Source organism: Triplophysa rosa, linkage group LG5 (assembly GCF_024868665.1).
Source record: "Triplophysa rosa linkage group LG5, Trosa_1v2, whole genome shotgun sequence".
Classification (NCBI taxonomy): domain Eukaryota; kingdom Metazoa; phylum Chordata; class Actinopteri; order Cypriniformes; family Nemacheilidae; genus Triplophysa; species Triplophysa rosa.
Window position 1 is genome coordinate 22,447,569 of NC_079894.1, and position 22,735 is coordinate 22,470,303.

The 22,735-nt window shown below is 41.1% G+C and overlaps 1 protein-coding gene across 1 annotated transcript in view; it reads left to right on the top strand.

The window, feature by feature from the left end:
• Positions 1 to 22,735, top strand: part of LOC130554486 (ephrin type-B receptor 1-B) — a 231,238-nt gene that overhangs the window by 64,058 nt on the left and 144,445 nt on the right. Inside the window, exon 2 of the mRNA XM_057334187.1 lies at positions 6,383 to 6,447. Within this exon, the coding sequence (XP_057190170.1) occupies positions 6,383 to 6,447 (65 nt within the window). The remainder of the gene's footprint in view (positions 1 to 6,382; positions 6,448 to 22,735) is intronic.

Sequence of the window (22,735 nt, forward strand, 5' to 3'; positions counted from 1 at the left end):
GGCTGCTATACGTAGGTCGTCCGCTGTATTGGAACGGTGCGAGCCGGTCCGTTAACAACACTCAAAATCAAGCTGACTCTATATGATTATGAAAACATATTTATTGTTGTGTAAACTCAAACATTATGTCTGCTACACTAACACAGACAACAACGAAAGGTTATCCCATTTTTCGGGAATTTAAATCCCCATGGTTTTCACAGCAGTGGCTGCGCAGCACAGTGTTGTGGCATTCTAGTCAACTGTGAGTGACGTCAGTGGATCGTTCCAAGATGGCAGTCACGTCTACGTGCCTGGAGCGCTTCAATGCGGCATCTAGTTGTATAGATCTACGCCTTAAGTAATGTTGAATATGTGCATGACGTTCATTTGAACACTAACATCTGCCCTTTGCTGTTTCTCTTTTAAACAAATCCTTGTTTTGAATCACTCTGACGAGATAATTATTCAGTGAGTCATTCATCAAGACACTTGCTTCGTTCTTGAATAAACAGTCCTTTTTATTGAACTGGTTGAATGATTCAGTGACTCGATAAAAAAACTTCCGCCACCTACTGGCCGTTTTAGTTTCATATTAAAAGTAAACCTAACATTTCCTTTTATAAACATTGCTGTATAAATGAAATTTGTCGAAAATAAGAAAAACAGAAAAACACAGAAAAGGTAAAACACAACACATTGCATGGTGTTTATAGAACAAGCAAGATCATTCTAGTAAATAATATCTAATAAAAGCAGTCTCCCGGTGAGCAAGCCAACACGGCCCTGTGGCGAGGAACCCAAACTCCAACGATAAATAAATGGAGAAAAAAAAAACTCGGGAGAAACCAGACTCAGCCGGGAGGGCCAGGTCTCCTCTGACGTGTCACAGCTGCACTCAGTGACTTTGATTAAAAGTTACCGAGTAAATGTTTATGAAGAATAGGGAGAGCTTATTAGTTGTGATTTAGGAAGTTTCATTTGTTGTAATTGTAATTGTTCTCGTGAAACTTGGAAATCTCACGTGAATAGAGTCCGCATCGATCCAGGAAGTCAAATATACATATCTAATAGGGAAAATCGGCCGACTTTTATTGAAAATAATATATTAAAGTTTTTAAATATCATTTTTTAGGTCATCACAGAGGGCCTAGAGGGCCCTGAGTGTTTGCTACTTCTACAGTATTTGCAACAATTTATCCAATTACTTTAGTTAATACTACAAAATATTGTAGTGTACAGTATAATAGTGTAATATAGTAAATATAGGCCCTGCTTCACAGACAAGGTTTAGCTTAAGCCAGGACAATGCCTCAGTTGGATAAGGATATTTGAGTCACTTTTATAAAAATGCTTCAGAAAGAAACATTACCTATGTGCATCTTTAGACAAAACAATAGCACTGACATATTTTACGATATGTTAGGGCAAGTCATTTTCAGTTGAGACAGCTCAAACATTCATTTAAGTCTGTGACTAGCCTTAAACCTTGTCTGTGAAATCGGGCCATAAAATGTTTCATTTAGATCTGTGTATTAAGGAAATTTGGTTTATTTTGAAGATTTTATTTATGAACATGGCACAGCATGTTTTATTTTATTTTCCCGACAGGTGATATTTAAATAATTGGCTGAAAATCTGGCCCATTGCTGTAACTATCGGATCTTATTTTAAGAAGTAAGGTGGAATAAAGAGAAAAGACAGCTGAAAACAGAAAACGACCTTTTGTGTGATGATAGAGCGAAAAGAGTCACAGGGTGTAAATGAGATTGACTTGTAATCCCCCCCCCTCTCTCTCTGTGTGTGTGTGTGTGTGTGTCTCTTTGACTCACTTCTTTGTACCTTTGCGATCTCCATTTTGTTGGCATTTTACATCCTAACAAGATTCCCTGATCTCATTGCGCTATTTATGCTAATGTATTATCGGTCCCATGTTGCATATTAATGAGCTCGAAGCTGACAAAACCTCTAAAAGCACTAAACTCTGAACTTGCTGCCCCCTGATGCACAAGCACACACATAGCTGTATGATTTCTCTAGTGGAGGATGTATCTCCAGGGGAACTGATGTACAGAGGTCCCTCTCCTCAGAGACACCAGCTCCCTGCGGTGCTGTTCAGAGAAATTAAATTATTTTGTGTGTTTAATAACACTGCCTAGCCACAACATGTGTCGACGGACATTAGTGTGAGTCCAGACTTTTGATATGGCCAACAATCACACTTTGCTCCACCCACATCTGTCTCTGATTGGCTCGTACTGTCCGCTTTTTCCAGTTATGTCACATTTGATGACATGATGGATTATTGTGTTCTTGTCATTGCCAGCAGTGGATTATCAATCATTATGATCAATAATAATGTAATCAATTAGCATGACCTCAGTGTGGTAATGAAGTTTGTTTCTCATAACAGGTTTTATTGCCGATGTGTTGAAGTTGCTGAAATAAAGCTATGATATATTGTTGTAGCCTATAGTTATGCAGCATATAAACATATATACAGCCGTAGAAAAAAATACCATTTCAAAATTATTTTCAGTTTTTCTAAATGTACTATTTATAGGTATATGTACAATTTGGATAAAAGCGTCTGTCAAATGAATAAATGTAATGTAAATGTAGGTATGTGTTTAGGTAAAATGATCATTTTAGTTTTATTCTGTGAACTACTAACAATATTTCATATTTTGCATTTATTTGTAGAAAATGGAGAAACCGCTCAAAATAACAGAAAATATGCTCTGTATTTTATTCAGACCTCAAATACGGCAAAGAAAACAAGTTCATATTCACTTTTAAGCAATACAACAGTAATATTTTACATGTATTTATTTGAGCACACACTGGACTGGAATGGCCACAAAACATCTAGAAATGCTTATTAAATGAAAATTTGGAACTGTCTGAAGGCGTATATAAAGAGAGAACGTTTTTACAGTTTTTAATAGATTTTTTATAGTCGGTTTTTATATTTGTTTCATCCCTCATCAGATCTTTTCACAATACGTTAGTTTGTGTGTGCTGGGGTTTATTGTAAAGTATATTTTAATAAAGTACTGCTGGCGAGGTAATGTTTTAAAGCGTCTTTCTGTCAGAATGAGCTCTACAGTTGTTGACAGTGATGGATTGTATAGAGTTTAACTCTGTCATTAGCACCAGAGTATCTTTCAAGCAAGTGCATGTATCACATCACAACAATATAACTCATAATGACCTAAATGTACTTATAGGTGCACAATTCACAAATAATTTTATATAGCCGTTACAGTGACTCTGTTCTAGTAAGCTTTCTTACTTTCTTCATAGACAACTTCCTTTGAAGGCAGTATCCTGACTTGAATGGAATTCATAAGGGACTGAATTAGAATGCTATACTGTACGTAGACAACAGCACATACTTAATCACAAGTAGCACTAGCACATATGAATATGGAGTGGTGCAGTATTTTTGTAGCCCAACCCGGAAGTTAGCGTCGCGCTGGTTCCTTTGCCTTTGCATTTTTCCCATAGACTTTTGGAAGATCGCAAAAATTAAGCTCTGTGATTTACAAAGATTTATGATACTCACAAGTTTTGTCTATCAAGAAAATCTTTACAAATTAACACAACATTTGTTACTTTTGAAGCCTAAATACAATCGGCAGAAGTAAAAAGCTAACACGAGGCTATAAACAGACTACACCAAGGTCGCTCGGTATCAACGCACCACCACCAAACCTCCGACAAATTTTTCAAACATTATTAATAACGTGTTCCCTGGTAAGTAATTACTCCGTGAATGAATCCCCATCCACGTTTTTAGAAATTTGTGCCCATGTTGCATTATTTGTGATATTCATATGCGCGATGACATCTAACGTCCCCGCCAAAGCATTTTAGCAACTTATTTGCAACAACCATTTTTAAGACACAATATGGCTTTAAAAAATCATGTCATAGATTAAAACGTGAAAATATATAGAGGTTTTGTTAATCACAGATTAACAAAGACGATTCACCAACCCATTCAAAAAACCCATAGACTTTGGGACGATGAAACCGGAAATTCTAAAATGCTAACTCACTTTCGAGGTTTGCATACAAAAATACGTCATCTCTGAGGTACTGCATCCTTCAAATACATTTGTAACCAAAGATGGATGATATTGGATTAGTAGGCTACTATATTTTTAATTCCCGTTTCACTCACTGCATAGATTTAAAAATATGGGTTTATAACAATGCAGTCTGGGATTGGTTTATACGCTATGAAAAAAATAATTTTGCCCAAACAGGGTATCCTATAAGTCTGAATCATGTTGCAATATGTGTCCTGTTTACAACAGCTTTCATTTCTCTTAACAAGATGTCTAAAATGTGGTTAGCTACTCTAGTCACCTCACTAGAGTTTGGAACAGAGCCCATGTGTCGTAACTGAGTGAAAGTGCCTTTGAAATGGATTGGTGGTGTTTGGGGAAGTTAAGTGGGCATTACCGTCTCAACATCAGCAGCTGCTGACTTGTGGATGAAAACTTTATGAGCGTTATTGATGCCTTCCTCGCGACGGCTTGACAATGCGCTTTATGATTCATACGAGTGAATATGTGTTTTCTTGATCAGCCGACGGTGAATGATTGGTGGCTGGGAGGAGACTGTCACGTTATCATAGAATTATACATCATGTTAGAAATCCATCAGCAGGAAGTCAGAGCGATTGTCGTCTGCCCTTCCTCATCCCTTTCTTTTTTCTCTCCATCAACATCTCTTTTTTTCTTTGCATGACATGAAGTCAGAATTTTCATTTAGGTCCGTACTTTCAAGTTGAGTGATTGAGAGTCGAGGGATAGAGAAAGCGGTGGAATATGACAGTTTGCTTTGGGTTCATAGTGTGTCAGATTGTGTTTGGAGAAGAGAGTCGAAATTCTTCATCTTTTCTCTCCAGTGACATAAGTCCTTACTTATTACCCTCTCAAACTGACAGGCGCAGCTCCGAGCGCAACTGGACTGGGACGCAATTAAGTCGTAATGCGTCATACACGTGTGTGTTTGTGTTGTGTGTGTGTGTGTGTGTGTGTGTGTGTGTGTGCGTGACAGACCCGGAGGGAAGGGTAGAAGGAGAATGGCTGTAGGTGGGAGTAAAAGCAGGATGTAGATCTGTTTACACTGATGTGGTTTGACTCCAGAAACTTGTGCTTTACTTCAATGATGTCATAGTGCAGTAACCCCCTACAGCGCAACACAAGTGAAGTGGACAGCACTACTGTTTAGTTCCCTCTCCAGTGCCCTTGTTGTGCAAAATAAAGACTCATGCATGCAAAACATGGACACTTAAAAGGATACTACATCAAAATAAAAGTCCTGTCATGTCATTCAAAATCCGTATGACTATATTTTGTTTGTGGAAAACTGTCTCAGTGGTTTTGTGTTCATACAATGGAAGTCAATGGGGTCCATTATTGTTTCGTCGCTAACATTCTTCAAAATATCTTCTTTCGTGTTCTGCAGAAGAAAGCGAGCCATACAGGTTTTGAATGACAAGGGTGGTGAGAAAATTGATGAAAAATGTTCATTTTTATTTGAAGTGTCCCTTTAAAAGTTACATAATGCTAGATTTGGAGCAAAGCATGATTTGGCTCATTTAAAGTGATAGTTCACCTGAAAATGAAAGTTCTGTCATCATTTAACCTGAATGACTTTTTTTCTTCCGCAGAACATAAAAGAAGATATTTGGAAGAAAGTTGGTTACGGAACAGCGTTGGCACCCATTCACTTCTACTGTATGGACACAAAACCAATGCAAGTGAATGGGTGCTGGTTAACGACATTCTTTAAAATATCTTCTTTAGTCAAAGTCAGTCTAGAAAGTCTAGAAAGTCTAGAAAGTCAAACAGGTTTGAAATGATAAAGCATGAGTAAACGACAGAATTTTAATTTTTTGGTGAACTATCCTTTTTTACACTTTACTGTAAATGTGGTACAGCTGATCCCCACATACAATATGTATACATATAGAAATCTTTTATATTCATTTGGTGATGTGTTTTTATTTTGCTTCAGCACTGATGGTGGAATCAGGTCCCAGTCCGTGTTTTCTATCGTTTTCAACCGTCTTATCTTTGTTTTGTGGAGGGTGTGTATGTGGATAATTCTTTCAGGTGGTCAAAGATATCCCCTTCGATAAGGCTGACAATAGCTGACCGCTTAAAGGACACAAACAGCTTATCCTACATCTCGTCTTCAGAAGTGCAGGGCATTGTGGGTGATCTAGAACAGCTCTCTCGGAATCTGTGAAGGGTGTAACTGTTCTCTAGTGCACTGTGTTCTAATAAAGTTTCCTCTGTACTTTGTCTCTGCTCAAGTGTGTGTTTAGCAGACTCAAACATACAGAATATCTGATACATTTCTTTTCTTGTGTTGTTTACAGAAACGCTGATGGACACCCGGACGGCCACAGCGGAGCTCGGGTGGACGGCGTACCCTTCTTCAGGGGTGAGTGTGCATTTGTCCGAGGAACTGAACTGAACTGCTCACACTACATTAAAACTAACCACAAGTACTTTAGTTTTAGAAAAGTACACCGCCTTCTATTGACCCTTCTGCAAGCGCTTTGTGGAGAGAACGACATTAAATGCCTTCATATTACCTCTGAAATCCGCCATCAAATATGTTTGTTCCGCAGGTGCTGTTATTAGATTGTCTGAACGGTGAAATTAAGCAGTCAATGTCACGCTCGCACACTCAACTCTTTCTCTCCACGCCGAAGGGCATAAAGTGACACCCTTGCGGCACAATCACAGTACGCATTACACTCGGCGGTTCAGAGCAACTTAATGACATAATGGGTCCACTTAAGGTAAAAAAGCACCTCTGAATACATCTTAATGTGGTCCGGAGGAGAGCGCGAACGCTGTAATGACAGCCGCAGCACTGTTGAACCTGCCCAGAAATACAGAGGTTTGGGTTGAGTTTGACAGACTGTGTTTGATGTGATTTTGGGCTGTTTTCACTGCAGAGAAAGAGAGAGAGAGAGAGAGAGAGAGAGAGAGAGATATGAGGAAAAAGGTATTGTATAGGGTGATTTTGCAGATATAATGATGTCACATTCAAACACATACATTTGTGCACAAGCACTCTTTTATCTTTTTTTTTCTTTTGTAATTGGTTGTGATTTGGGGTTATTGTATGTAGAGTTAATATCAATGAGGAGAAATATTACAATTACAATATTACAATTTACTGAATACAACTGACGCCCCCTTTCTCTCTCCATCTAACCCCCTTCTCTCACACCATCCATTCATTTGACCAGCTGTGGTTTATAATTAATAATGAAAGTATCCACAGATGGTCAATGCGGACCACACGTGCGCACACCCACATAGGCATATGACACAAACGTCTGACAGTGATGGAAAGGAAGTCAAGTGAGAGGAAATCCATTAGCTCATCAGATGTCCTACTACAGACAACCACCCATTCTCTCTGATTTTTACTGATGCTCACTGTTTTTATGCTATCACGGTTGTTTTATATATGATAAAACAGTCACTCTGAACATTTATCAACATATGATTGATTTGTACAGCACAGGTTTACTAGAAATGCATGAGTTCTAAAACTTTAATGAATTCAGTCAAAAATTGAAGGAAGTCAAGAATAGAATGCAGTTGTAACTGTTGTTTTATCATTTTTTTTGTGCTTTTTTAACGTGGCTGAGTCAGGATGTTTCGATTTTGTCCCATACCCCTGCTGAAAAAACAACAGAAAGCATCACAGAAATTCTAATGCTTTCCATTAAAATACCATTATGAACCACTAGCTTTTTCCATTAAAGGATTACACAATTCCTTTCTGTAGTGTTTTGGGAATGATCACAATAGGATTTAATGGTGTTCTATTGGTTCCCATCTGCCAGATAACATCCCACCGAAAGAATCCATTACGTACCAGTAGAGACCAATATCGTTTCCATTAAATTCAAAACAACTCCCATTATAACCATTAAAGTGATATTTCACCCACAAAAAAAATTCTCACGTCATTTACTTTCTTCAAAATATCTTCTTTTGTGTTCTGCGGAGGAAAGAAAGTCATAAAGGTTTGAAATGACAAGAGGATGAGTAAATGATGAGAGAATTTTTATTATTGGCGGCCGATACGTCGGTGCATCCCTAGTTATTGTTTCGCTGAATGGAGGTATTTATATAAGACCCTGAGAACTCAAGCCTCTTTTTCTTAAATGTTTTCTTCCCTCCCTCCTCGTATCCTCATTTTTCCTCTTCGTCTGCTTTCTCAAGGGTCACACGAGGAGCTTGAACCCTGCTCGTCCTTCACACGCACTGTTGACTGCTTTCAACATTTATTCTCACCGTTTGACAATATCTCACAGCTGCCCCCTTCAACATGCACACGCATTTCCATTAGCCCCGCTTCTTTTAACTTAAAGAAATCCCTAAAACCCCCTCTTTCTTTGCCGATCCTGCTAAAAAAGCGCACACACACAAAGCAATCGTTCCTAGCACACTATCCCTTCTGTCTCAGCAATTATCCTTCACGCCTGCTTGCCACATCTCTCACCCAGAGGTCAGAGGTCAGCTGCTTCTTCAGCAGCCCATATTTAATTCATTGTCTCAGTCTTTATGTGTGTGCGCACATGTGCGTGTATATAATGTTCCCAAGAGACTTTGAGACGGGCTCTTGACCGTATTAATTACGTGCACACACATGTAAGGCCGCCCATAGCATGATTTCAAAGCAAGCGGTATAAATCAAAGTCTTATGTTTAGTTTTAGGAACAAATACGTGTTTTTTTTAGAATGTATGCATGTATGTTTGTGGGGGTTCAGGTGATTCGGACACAATGTTGATGTATTGGGCTGTGCCTTGTGAGAGACTTTTAGACTTAAATTGAGCAGCTGACCCACAATGCAACAGGAACAGTGTTGTTAGATATTTATTGTGTCATAATAGCATCATCACTATTTGAGCTGAGAAACACAGACAAACACAATAGATGTTAATGCCAGTTTAAAATCATTTCACACTCCCACACACAGTTAAGGGTTTATAAAGTTCTGTGTTTCTCTGTCTCTAAGCATCATCTGTTCCTTACACTGACTCTGGTCTTGACCAGCTGAGACTGGGTTGTATGTTTGTGTTAGATTATAAGAGACTTTAATTGAAGTGTGCTGTTTTGCTTGTGTTTTTCTGAAAGCGGCAACGCCTCTTCAGAACACTAAAGAGAGACGTTGACCATCATTCTGTCTTCTCTGTGCTCTTCACATGCTCTGTTTCATCTTATCTCTCTCTCTCTCTCCTCTCTCTCTCTCTCTCTCTCGCTCTCTCTTTCTCTCCTTCATTATCTGCAGCTGTGTAGTTGTCGTGCAACTACTGTTGCTGTCATTCTTGTCACTAAACGGCCGCCAGCAATGGACTCGATCACACTTTTACTTGTATCTTCCTCTCTGTCCTCGCTCTCTCTCCTTTTCCTCCCTGTTTCTTTCTCTTTTTCTGCCTCTTTCTCTCTGTGTGTATCTTCCAAATGCATGTCGTCTTCACACTGGTATAGCTTTAAACCTTAAGACAGTTAAAAGCTGTGGCATAGAATACACTCTTAAAAATAAAGGTGCTTAAAAGGTTCTTCACAGTGATGCCATAGAAGAACTATATTTGTTTCCACAAAGAACCATCTCTTTCTTACCTTTTCATAATCTGAAGACATTTTTTTGCCGCAAATAACCTTTTGTGAAACATCTTCGGATGTTAAAGGTTCTTTATGGAACCATTTAGACAAAAAAGGTTCTTCTATGGAATCGCAGAACCTTTTGAAGCACCAGCGAAAACCAACGCACACTGGGAGAGGAAGGCTCGACAGGCGTTAGGGTCTCCGTCATACACCGGAGGACTGTTGGCGTGAGGCTCAGCCTCTAGACAGAGTCCTCGTGCGGCGAGGGGTGCGCGAGAGTCCACGGCGTCTCGGCGGAGCTCGTCGAGCCGGTGATGTAGATCAGCAACTTGGGCCGTGAGAACTTCGACATCTTGTGAGGTGGCATTCAGCCGTGACGCCTGGTTGCCAAGCATAGCTCCCTGCTGCTGAAGCGCGTTGCGTAGATGATCCGCGCCCGCTGAGTCTGGTGAGTGGTCAGACCGTTCTGTCATGATACAGAAACGGTAGACTCAGATGCGGGTGAAACAAAACACTTTATTGCAATCAATGAAGACAACGTAAAAATGTCCGTCGTGCCACCGGCGGAAGATTGTCACGGGAGGGTGCTCGGTCCGGTGTGAAGATCCTCAATGAAGAGACGCGGCACCCGTGAAGCAGGAGCCGCCGAGCGTGACTGGACGGTGGATGGTGGTGGGAGAGGTCTGGGTCCAGGAGCGCTGCGGGACAGAGAGCAAGGACTAACAAAAATAGGCAAACAGGAGACAAAGTAAAATGGCTTCGAGGTGCCACAAAAACGAGAAAACGAGACGAGCAAGACTAGACTAGGACTAAGACAAAATAGGCTTCTTCGGTACTAGACACGCTAGCACCGGGGCAGTCAGAAAAGACAATTGTAACAAGTACGGTCTGACACCAGACGAGAGGACGAAAAGGGATAAATAGGAAGGTCTACAAATAAGGAATAAGCTACAGGTGTGAAGAAAACACAAGAACAGGGGTGAGTACTAATTAGAAAAGAAGCAACGGGTGAGAGTGATGAGAGCCGGTGAGTGGGGAACTCCTGACAGGGAAACACGAGGGCGGGGCGAATGACAGCACGGACACGGAGAGCTGTCAAACGGCACTCCACATGTTCGACAAAACAAAACAAAACACAAACCACCAAGCCTACAGACAGAGCCGGATCGCAACAATAGACGAGAGAGTGCGTCAGGCTTGACGTTCTTAGAGCCTGGCCGGTATGAGAGGGAGAAGTTGAACCGACCGAAAAAGAGTGCCCACCGGGCTTGGCGTGAGCTCAACCTCTTGGCTGAACGGACATATTCAAGATTCTTATGATCCGTCCAGACCAAGAAGGGCTGCGCTGCTCCCTCCAACCAATGGCGCCACTCACCCAAAGCCAGTCGAACCGCCAGAAGCTCTCGGTTACCGATATCATAGTTTCGTTCAGCGGGGCTAAGACGGTGGGAGTAGTAGGCACACTGGTGCACCTTCTCATCTCCACAAGAGCGCTGAGACAAAACCGCGCCTATCCCGACATCTGAGGCATCGACCTCGACAATGAACTGTTGTTCTGGGTCTGGAAAACAAAGCACAGGAGCAGAGACAAAACGGGACTTGAGATTGTCAAAGGCTACCTGAGCTTGAGGATTCCATCTGAACAAAACCTTGGTGGAGGTCAATGCTGTGAGCGGAGCGGCGATCTGGCCGAAACCCCGGATGAATCGCCGATAAAAGTTGGCGAACCCCAGGAACCGCTGAAGAGCCTTGCGAGAGTCGGGAATGGGCCACTCGGCGACAGCCTTGATCTTAGACGAGTCAGGTTCAATCCCCCTGGGGGATAAGACATGGCCAAGGAACGAAACAGTATCGGCATGGAACTTGCACTTCTCTACCTTGATAAATAGTTGATTCTCTAACAATCGCTGGAGAACCTCACGCACGTGTCGGGAATGTTCCTGGAGAGAGCAGGAAAAGATTAGAATGTCATCCAGGTTAACAAAGACAAATCGATTGATCATGTCGCTCAACACGGCGTTTATGAGGCCCTGGAAGACGGCAGGGGCATTAGTCAAACCAAACGGGAGAACCAAATACTCATAATGTCCCGAAGGTGTGTTAAAGGCCGTCTTCCACTCGTCCCCCTCATGGATACGGACCAGGTGATATGCGTTACGGAGGTCTAACTTGGTAAAGACCCGAGCTCCCTGCAAAAGTTCGAAGGCAGTTGACATGAGTGGTAAGGGGTACTTGTTCTTAACCGTAATCTCATTCAAACCTCGGTAGTCAATACAGGGACGCAGGGAACCATCTCTCTTCTGTACGAAGAAGAAACCGGCCCCAGCCGGTGAGGAGGAGTGTCGAATGAGCCTAGCTTGGAGAGATTCATTAATATATTCGTCCATGGCCTCTCTTTCAGGACAAGACAGGGAGTAAAGACGACCCTTGGGCGGAGAAGTGCCTGGGAGAAGATCTATGGCACAGTCGTAGGGGCGATGCGGAGGTAGAGAGGTGGCTCGTGACTTGCTGAACACGGTGTGAAGGTCGTGGTACTCCTCCGGGACCCCGGTCAAATCGAAGGCAGTAACCTGTAACACAGAAGGCACAGAGACAGAAGAAGGGGCAGAACCAAGACAAGATGCATGACAAAAAGAGCTCCAGGCCAAAACAGAATTATTAACCCAATCAACGTGAGGATTATGTTGTGACAACCAAGGATGCCCTGAAATGATGGGAGTATTGGGGGAATCGAGGATGTACAACATAATGCTCTCACAATGATTTCCAGAAAGGTAAAGTCTTACGTGAGGGGTGACGTGAGTAATAGTGCAAAAGGGATGCCCCGCGAGCGTCAGGACCGAGACCAGCAGAGAAAGGGGTGTGGCCGGAATCCCCCATCGACGAGCTGTGGTGCGATCGATGAAGTTTCCTTCAGCGCCGGAGTCGACGAGGGCACGGCCTTGGTGAGAACTGCCCTCGTGCATCAGCCGGAAGGGTAACAACGTGCGGTGCAACGGGGGTGAAACATCAATGGCACCCACCCGGATTCCCCGGACTACTGACGGGCTCGCCCTTTTAACGGACACGACATCACCTGGTGGTCGGGCTTGCCGCAGTAAAAGCAGAGACCCTCTATGACACGCTGTTGTTTCTGAGCCGGAGTGAGACGTGATCGACCCAGTTGCATCGGTTCCTCCAGCGGCGTCGGGGCGGAAGGAGACTTGGGAGGATCGAACTCATGTGATCGCCAGGAGGTGGGTGAAGGACGGCGGCGGCGACGAACAGAGATTCGGTTTTCAATCCGCAGACATAGATTAGTGAGAGCTTCCATGTCCCGCGGTGCCTCCAAGGCAGCGATCTCGTCGGCGATAGTATTATTGAGACCGTCCAAAAAGCGCGCACGAAGCGCTCCCTCGTTCCACTCGCAGGCGGCCGCCAGCGTCTGGAATCTGATCGAGTAATCCGTAACAGAGCTCCGTCCCTGGGAAAGACGAGAGAGCTGGGCGGCCGCCTCGTCCCCTCGAACCGACCGATCGAACAGAGACGCCATCTCGGTGCGAAAGGTTGCAAAAGACCGGCAACACAGGGCTTGGTTCTCCCAGATGGAAATACCCCACTCTCGAGCGTGCCCAGAAAGTAGTGTGAGGACGTAAGCAATTCTTGTCTCATCCGTGGCATAACGTCGCGGCTGCAGAGCGAAAACCAACGCACACTGGGAGAGGAAGGCTCGACAGGCGTTAGGGTCTCCGTCATACACTGGAGGACTGTTGGCGTGAGGCTCAGCCTCTAGAGAGAGTCCTCGTGCGGCGAGGGGTGCGCGAGAGTCCACGGCGTCTCGGCGGAGCTCGTCGAGCCGGTGATGTAGATCAGCAACTTGGGCCGTGAGAACTTCGACATCTTGTGAGGTGGCATTCAGCCGTGACGCCTGGTGGCCAAGCATAGCTCCCTGCTGCTGAAGCGCGTTGCGTAGATGGTCCGCGCCCGCTGAGTCTGGTGAGTGGTCAGACCGTTCTGTCATGATACAGAAACGGTAGACTCAGATGCGGGTGAAACAAAACACTTTATTGTAATTAATGAAGACAACGTAAAAATGTCCGTCGTGCCACCGGTTGAAGATTGTCATGGGAGGGTGCTCGGTCCGGTGTTAAGATCCTCAATGAAGAGACGCGGCACCCGTGAAGCAGGAGCCGCCGAGCGTTACTGGACTGTGTATGTGTGGTGGGAGAGGTCTGGGTCCAGGAGCGCTGCGGGACAGAGAGCAAGGACTAACAAAAATAGGCAAAACAGGAGACAAAGTAAAATGGCTTCGAGGAGCCACAAAAAACGGGAAAACGAGACGAGCAAGACTATGACTAGGACTAAGACAAATAGGCTTCTACGGTACTAGACACGCTAGCACTGGGGCAGTCAGAAAAGACAATTGTAACAAGTACGGTCTGACACCAGATGAGAGGACGAAAGAGGATAAATAGGAAGGTCTACAAAATAAGGAATAAGCTACAGGTGTGAAGAAAACACAAGAACAGGGGTGAGTACTAATTAGAAAAGGAGCTACGGGTGAGAGTGATGAGAGCCGGTGAGTGGGGAAATCCTGACAGGGAAACACGAGGGCGGGGCGAATGACGCAGACACCGGACACGTGGAGAGCTGTCAAACGGTACTCCACATGTTCGACAAAACAAAACACAAACCACGCAAGACACAGACCCCAAGAGGCCGGGATCGCAACACATGAGTTCTAAAACTTTAATGAATTCAGTCAAAAATTGAAGGAAGTCAAGAATAGAATGCAGTTGTAACTGTTGTTTTATCATTTTTTTTGTGCTTTTTTAACGTGGCTGAGTCAGGATGTTTCGATTTTGTCCCATACCCCTGCTGAAAAAACAACAGAAAGCATCACAGAAATTCTAATGCTTTCCATTAAAATACCATTATGAACCACTAGCTTTTTCCATTAAAGGATTACACAATTCCTTTTTGTAGTGTTTTGGGAATGATCACAATAGGATTTAATGGTGTTCTATTGGTTCCCATCTGCCAGATAACATCCCACCGAAAGAATCCATTACGTACCAGTAGAGACCAATATCGTTTCCATTAAATTCAAAACAACTCCCATTATAACCATTAAAGTGATATTTCACCCACAAAAAAAATTCTCACGTCATTTACTTTCTTCAAAATATCTTCTTTTGTGTTCTTCGGAGGAAAGAAAGTCATAAAGGTTTGAAATGACAAGAGGATGAGTAAATGATGAGAGAATTTTTATTATTGGCGGCCGATACGTCGGTGCATCCCTAGTTATTGTTTCGCTGAATGGAGGTATTTATATAAGACCCTGAGAACTCAAGCCTCTTTTTCTTAAATGTTTTCTTCCCTCCCTCCTCGTATCCTCATTTTTCCTCTTCGTCTGCTTTCTCAAGGGTCACACGAGGAGCTTGAACCCTGCTCGTCCTTCACACGCACTGTTGACTGCTTTCAACATTTATTCTCACCGTTTGACAATATCTCACAGCTGCCCCCTTCAACATGCACACGCATTTCCATTAGCCCCCCTTCTTTTAACGTAAAGAAATCCCTAAAATCCCCTCTTTCTTTGCCGATCCTGCTAAAAAAGCGCACACACACAAAGCAATCGTTCCTAGCACACTATCCCTTCTGTCTCAGCAATTATCCTTCACGCCTGCTTGCCACATCTCTCACCCAGAGGTCAGAGGTCAGCTGCTTCTTCAGCAGCCCATATTTAATTCATTGTCTCAGTCTTTATGTGTGTGCGCACATGTGCGTGTATATAATGTTCCCAAGAGACTTTGAGACGGGCTCTTGACCGTATTAATTACGTGCACACACATGTAAGGCCGCCCATAGCATGATTTCAAAGCAAGCGGTATAAATCAAAGTCTTATGTTTAGTTTTAGGAACAAATACGTGTTTTTTTTAGAATGTATGCATGTATGTTTGTGGGGGTTCAGGTGATTCGGACACAATGTTGATGTATTGGGCTGTGCCTTGTGAGAGACTTTTAGACTTAAATTGAGCAGCTGACCCACAATGCAACAGGAACAGTGTTGTTAGATATTTATTGTGTCATAATAGCATCATCACTATTTGAGCTGAGAAACACAGACAAACACAATAGATGTTAATGCCAGTTTAAAATCATTTCACACTCCCACACACAGTTAAGGGTTTATAAAGTTCTGTGTTTCTCTGTCTCTAAGCATCATCTGTTCCTTACACTGACTCTGTTCTTGACCAGCTGAGACTGGGTTGTATGTTTGTGTTAGATTATAAGAGACTTTAATTGAAGTGTGCTGTTTTGCTTGTGTTTTTCTGAAAGCGGCAACGCCTCTTCAGAACACTAAAGAGAGACGTTGACCATCATTCTGTCTTCTCTGTGCTCTTCACATGCTCTGTTTCATCTTATCTACCTCTCTCTCTCTCTCTCTCTCTCTCTCTCTCTCTCTCGCTCTCTCTTTCTCTCCTTCATTATCTGCAGCTGTGTAGTTGTCCTGCAACTACTGTTGCTGTCATTCTTGTCACTAAACGGCCGCCAGCAATGGACTCGATCACACTTTTACTTGTATCTTCCTCTCTTTCCTCGCTCTCTCTCCTTTTCCTCCCTGTTTCTTTCTCTTTTTCTGCCTCTTTCTCTCTGTGTGTATCTTCCAAATGCATGTCGTCTTCACACTGGTATAGCTTTAAACCTTAAGACAGTTAAAAGTTGTGGCATAGAATACACTCTTAAAAATAAAGGTGCTTAAAAGGTTCTTCACAGTGATGTCATAGAAGAACTATATTTGTTTCCACAAAGAACCATCTCTTTCTTACCTTTTCATAATCTGAAGACATTTTTTTGCCGCAAATAACCTTTTGTGAAACATCTTCGGATGTTAAAGGTTCTTTATGGAACCATTTAGACAAAAAAGGTTCTTCTATGGAATCGCAGAACCTTTTGAAGCACCTTTATTTTTAAGAGTGTGCAATAGATTATAATGGAATAGAATGTTAAAAAGAATATTTAACCTCTTGAGACACACTAGTTCGTGGGCTGTATTGACATCACTTTCTTTAACGTTGTTTACAATGACTAAATAGATTAATGTCTAAAACTATTAACAAGATTCACAAACTATACATCGTTTGAAAGGTATAACGTTTTAAACATTACTGTCATTATATGGTCTCCGTTTTGCGATTTAGATGCTTCAGCAACAATTATATAGTAATTTGTGATGTGCAAATAACAACAGGCAGAATAAAAATGGGACTGCATACCTTTGTTTATTTATAACGATCGCGAGTTAAATCAAAAGTCAATGAAAACCGTCTAGTGAAATACATCCAATGGCTTTTTTTAGAATATGAAATGGAATTTTGAGTGGAATATTGAAAATAATGCAGAATAAAATATAGAATAGAATTGTAAATGTAGCTGGATACACCATCTGTATGTTTCCCAAACATTTGAGAAGTGAAGTCCAGGCATTGAATTTGAATTTTAAATGTAATTTTTTAATAGAATTTTGACTATAAGTTGTTAAGTTTAATAGAATTTTGACTACTACACAAGACTAGACTAGACTAGACTAGACTAGAATAGGATAGAATAGAATAGACTTGTCAATGTAGCTGCAGACACCATCTGTCTGTTTCCCAAACATTTGAGAAGTTAAGTCCAGGCATTGAATTTGACTAGACTAGAATAAAATTTTGATTAGACTAGACTAGAATAGAATTTTGACTATACTAGACTAGACTAGAATAGAATTTTGACTAGACTAGACTTGTCAATGTAGCTACAGACACCATCTGTCTGTTTCCCAAACATTTGAGAAGTTAAGTCCAGGCATTGAATTTGAATTTTAAATGTATTTTTTATAGAATTTTGACTATACTACACAAGACTAGACTAGACTAGACTAGATTAGACTAGAATTTTGACTAGACTAGACTAGAATAGAATTTTGACTAGACTAGACTAGACTAGACTAGAATAGAATAGAATTTTGACTAGACTAGACTAGAATAGAATTTTGACTAGACTAGACTAGAATAGAATTTTGACTATACTACACAAGACTAGACTAGACTAGACTAGACTAGACTAGAATTTTGACTAGACTAGACTAGAATAGAATTTTGACTAGACTAGAATAGAATAGAATTTTGACTAGACTAGAATAGAATTTTGACTAGAGTAGACTAGACTAGAATTTTGACTAGACTAGACTAGAATAGAATTTTGACTAGACTAGACTAGACTAGACTAGAATAGAATTTTGACTAGACTAGACTAGAATAGAATTTTGACTTGACTAGACTAGACTAGACTAGACTAGAATAGAATAGAATTTTGACTTGACTTGACTAGACTAGACTAGACTAGAATATAATTTTGACTAGACTAGACTAGACTAGACTTGTCAATGTAGCTGCAGACACCATCTGTCTGTTTCCCAAACATTTGAGAAGGTAAGTCCAGGCATTGAATCTGAATTTTAAATGTATTTTTTAAAGAATTTTGACTATACTACGCAAGACTAGACTAGACTAGACTAGAATATAATTTTGACTAGACTAGACTAGAATAGAATTTTGACTAGACTAGACTTGACTAGAATAGAATTTTGACTAGACTAGACTAGACTAGAATTGTCAATGTAGCTGCAGACACCATCCGTCTGTTTCCCAAACATTTGAGAAGTGAAGTCCAGGCATTTATTGATGTCTAAGAGCAGATATTGTACAGACACTGCATATTTCCTTAGAGACGCCTGCATTCTCTTTTATAATGAAATCTGTCTGCAAAAAAAAAAACAGTAAAGAATGATAAAAAGAGAATCTGTCTGATGGTCGAAATATATTTCATCTGTGTTTCTGAGGGTCTCTCCCCTCTCCTAGAGAAATCAGTGTTGCTAAGATGAAATGTAAATGAAATACAGCTCCTCCAATTGACTTCTCATTTAAAAAACATATCGTATTTGTTTCTTTCAGCCATCGTAGTTAGGTTTTACGCGAGCATGAGCGTTTTCCACACCCTCTCAGCCCTTTAGAATCAAACAGACTGTTTTTGCTGCCGTACTTGTACGATTTCTTTATGTAAATGACCTTAAGACTGGAAACCTCTTCTGGTGTGAAGTGATTAACAACGCCTCCGTCGAGCTGCTGAATTTTGCTTATGTGTTGATGTGTAAATGTGGGCGGTCAAAGGGTTAATGGTTGAAGTGCCTCGAATTGTGATGGTATAACCGAGACTGTTTCTGATTGACCTATATTGATTTAAATTGCATTTCTAGATTAGATTTTTATAATATTACATTCAGATTTCTGAAGAAAATGATGTGGTTAAAGGTAAAGCATCCTTCAGGATGCTGGAGTGTTTTGGGTGGTGGGATGTCAATGTCAGTGGTCAAGTGGTTGACGACTCCCTAGCAACCACCCATAACACCCTAGCGACAGAATAAAACCATGTAGAAAGCCTTAGCAGCTGCGTAGCAATGCCTTGCAATGTCCTAGCATTGAGATTGTGTGCTTTATAAAATGTACAGATGCTGTGTTGAAGTATTTAAAGGAACACACAGTGTGTTAAGTGTGTTATAGTATTGGCCTGGGTCATGTATAGCAAGTACCCACATCTATTTATTCCCTACCTGTGTTTTGCAATAAGTCACCTGTATATTAAGTGCTGTTCTCCATAGTTCCAACACAAGCGCTACCCAAAGTGCACACATATCTCACCTCCAGGCACAATATGTGTGTTTTAAAGTGTGTTTTCTCAGTGTTAAGTGCTCTGGGACACTTAGGAAGCCATATGGATGAGAGTATGCGTGTTTGTAAGGTCTGCCAGCAATGGACTTGTAAGCCGTTTTGATTTAACACTCAGTGACGTGTGGTGGAGTGGACAGGCTTTCCTCTCCCATCTCCTGTTGAGGTGTGTGTGTGAAAGTGGACATTTCAAGCCGTGCAGCGTTTTAGCCCTCAAAAACGGCAGACTATGAATGTAGACTAGAATATCTGGCCTTTTCTCTTGTATATTTAATGTCCTCATCTTTTTTAAACTTATAGCAAAAGCGCTATATAAATACATTGATTAGCTGAGGCCTCTTTGAGGAGTTGATGTAATCCAATGCATGTCCCTAAAACAAGTTTTTTAACAGTTTAAATCTAGTTTTAATGTCTTTGGCTTTGCAAAGCCGTACTTTTCCATGCCTGCATGACAGTTTGCATTGTTTCAGTTGTGAGTAAGTCTGAATAGAACCAGGCCAGCAATTTCTGAAGACGCACATTTAAAGGGATAGTTTGCTCCCCCTCCCCAAAAAACCTGTGATTTACTCATCCTCTTGTCATTTCAAACCTGTATGACTTTCTTTTGTCTACAGAACACAAAAGAAGATATTTTGAAGAATGTTGATAACCAAACAATGCTGGTACCCATTCACATCTATTGTATGGACAGACAAGTAATGGAAGTCAACGGGTACCGCCGTTGTTCGGTTACCAACATTCTTTGAAGCATCTTCTTTTGTGTTCTGCAGAAGAAAGAAAGTCATACAGGTTTGAAATGACAAGAGGATGAGTCAATTGTGACAGAATTTACATTTTTGGGTGAACTATTCCTATAACAATGTTGGTTTAAAACCCCACAAATAACAATTGGTAAGAAGATGTGACCAGGAATTCATTTTTGCTTTTAGAGAATTTTAGAGATTTGCATTTTTCTGTCAGTGACCACCACAAAACATTTGATGTAAACAAACAAATTAAAGCCAAAATCACCGGTATAGTACTCATTGTGCAACTAGGGCTTTGGCATACTTTTATTTTGGGTGTGCCGGATGCTTCTAGACTAGAGAGAATCGGATGTGTGGCCAGGGGGTAGATGCTTTCCAGAAGGATTTGGCCTAATGTAGTGAGGTTACCACAGGGGTGTGTCTTGAGGTTTGGATGCTTTTAAATGCTCCGGAATTGAAAATGATGTAGGGTACCTCAAGAGCTTCAACCCCAACTGTTAATGTGCATTTGACTTGCCATTTAGAGATCGAATTGCAACATGCCGTCTGCATAACTCAAGCTCACACATTAAAGGTCCATTGTATGAAAATGTATGAAACACATACACAAACACACAGTGAACTTTGAACTCTCTAATGAAAGGAAAAAGCTTTGATTTGCATGATAGCATCTAGGATGTTTGTAACGGTGAAGGCACAAACATTTGGTTATCTGGCTTCAATGGTTGACCATCTGGATATTTTTATTCTGTGTGTAATAGAGAACCCGGGATGGGGGTAAATTTTGATGTGGATAATAGTGACTACAAAATAATGCTTGGCAAAATTTCTTGTGATCATAATATGCAAACATAGCACCATGTTAATCCTTTTATACAGTTTTATGTGTGATTTGAACTTTTGTACACATTTTCAGAGATTTTTGTTTGTTTGTTTTTTATTTGAAGAGAAACTAGTTGCCCGCTGTAGTGAAATCGATGCATAAAAGGGTTAAATAAAAAATTGAGATGTGTAGGCAGCTGGTCTGTAAATCTAGAGATAAATACAATAGTGTTGTATTTCTGTTGTTTACAACATAATTTGGAGCTTTAAGATCTTGATTTTTAAGGTAATTGGCATTTTATTAAATTAGTCATGTTTTTATTTTTTCTGTGTAATCTACTTTGCGCTTTTCATTTTAGGGAACAAAAGATTACGGATGAATGCTTACTTTCTAGTTTTTTTTTAAATACCAGCTGATCGTAGACAGAAACATGGTGCATCTATAATTTCATTTTAAAGTGTCCCCAGCACTGTCACAAAGCTCAGATCCTAGCGAGAAGTATTTTCATGCCTTCCTGGCTGTTATTTTCCATCTGACTTTAATCTGTTAAGTGGAACTGACATCTCCTGTTGGTCTTATTTGCGTATTTGGACGGTCCTGTCTCTTTCTCTCTCTGTAGGATATCACCATGATGAATGGTTATGAGAAGTATCATGTTGGAGTCCTAACAGCAGTAGACGTTGAGTTTTTCCTCACTGTTATGGTTATTAATACAAACATTAAGTGTCTCCGTCTCAATCTTTTATGAAATGACCAACCAAATATGACACATCTACAGCAATTCAGACAAAATTTTTGATGGATGTTTGTCCAGTGATACTATTGAGAACACGTCTTTCTCTACAAATCTTTAAATAAAACATGAATAGTACTCTGCCCGTGAACAGTGATGTCATAACGTTTTTAGCAGGTGGACTGTAAAGGAATTTCAAGTTTGATTCTTTGCAATGACTGTATCTATGTGTGATTTAATGGATATCAGTATTTGATCCATAATGTGTCCGTTTTCCCCAGGCAGATGGGTTGAAGCGCTCCAGTGCCTCTGCTAACGTTGTTTACTCTCATCTCATGTATGAATTATTCAGCTTCAGAACACTTTTAACACACACACAGGCTGTGGAGCTCAAACATACGCACCCTCACATACAGTGCTATTTAAAGGCTTGTCATAGACGGCAAATGGATGTTTGGATCCTGGAGAGTTCCATTATTATTGATGGATGATGAAATACCTTCGCTTTTCTTGATCTTACTTTTTCTTTGTTTACTTTATTGTTGACTTTGGAAAAGTGGCAGGGATGTTGAAGCTTTTGCGTAGCAGTTAGTGCATTGAGCTGTGATGCTTATATGCTCGATCTGGGTGTGCACCCGTTCCCCCTTTTTATCCTATTTTTTTTGTCTTAAATAGTTTTGCAACTATCCCTATCGATTAAAATACTAGTTTTGACATTTATAAAGAAAATTTGTATTTTGGTGGTTGTTAAGGCAATGCTGTGTGGTTGCTATGGTGATCTGGATGGTTGCTAGGGCATTGCTAGGCGGCTTTTTAGTGACCCAAGTAAAAAGAGCCCATCTTTGATATTCTGCAGCCAGATGCAATAAAGCCCGTCCTGTTTTTGTTTGTTGTTGTTAAGGCAATGCTATGTGGTTGCTATAGTGATATGGGTGGTTGCTAGGGCATTGCTTGGCGTCTTCTTAGTGGCCCAAGTCAAAAGAGCCCATCTTTGATATTCTGCAGCCAGATGCAATAAAGACTTTCCAGTTTTCTTAGCA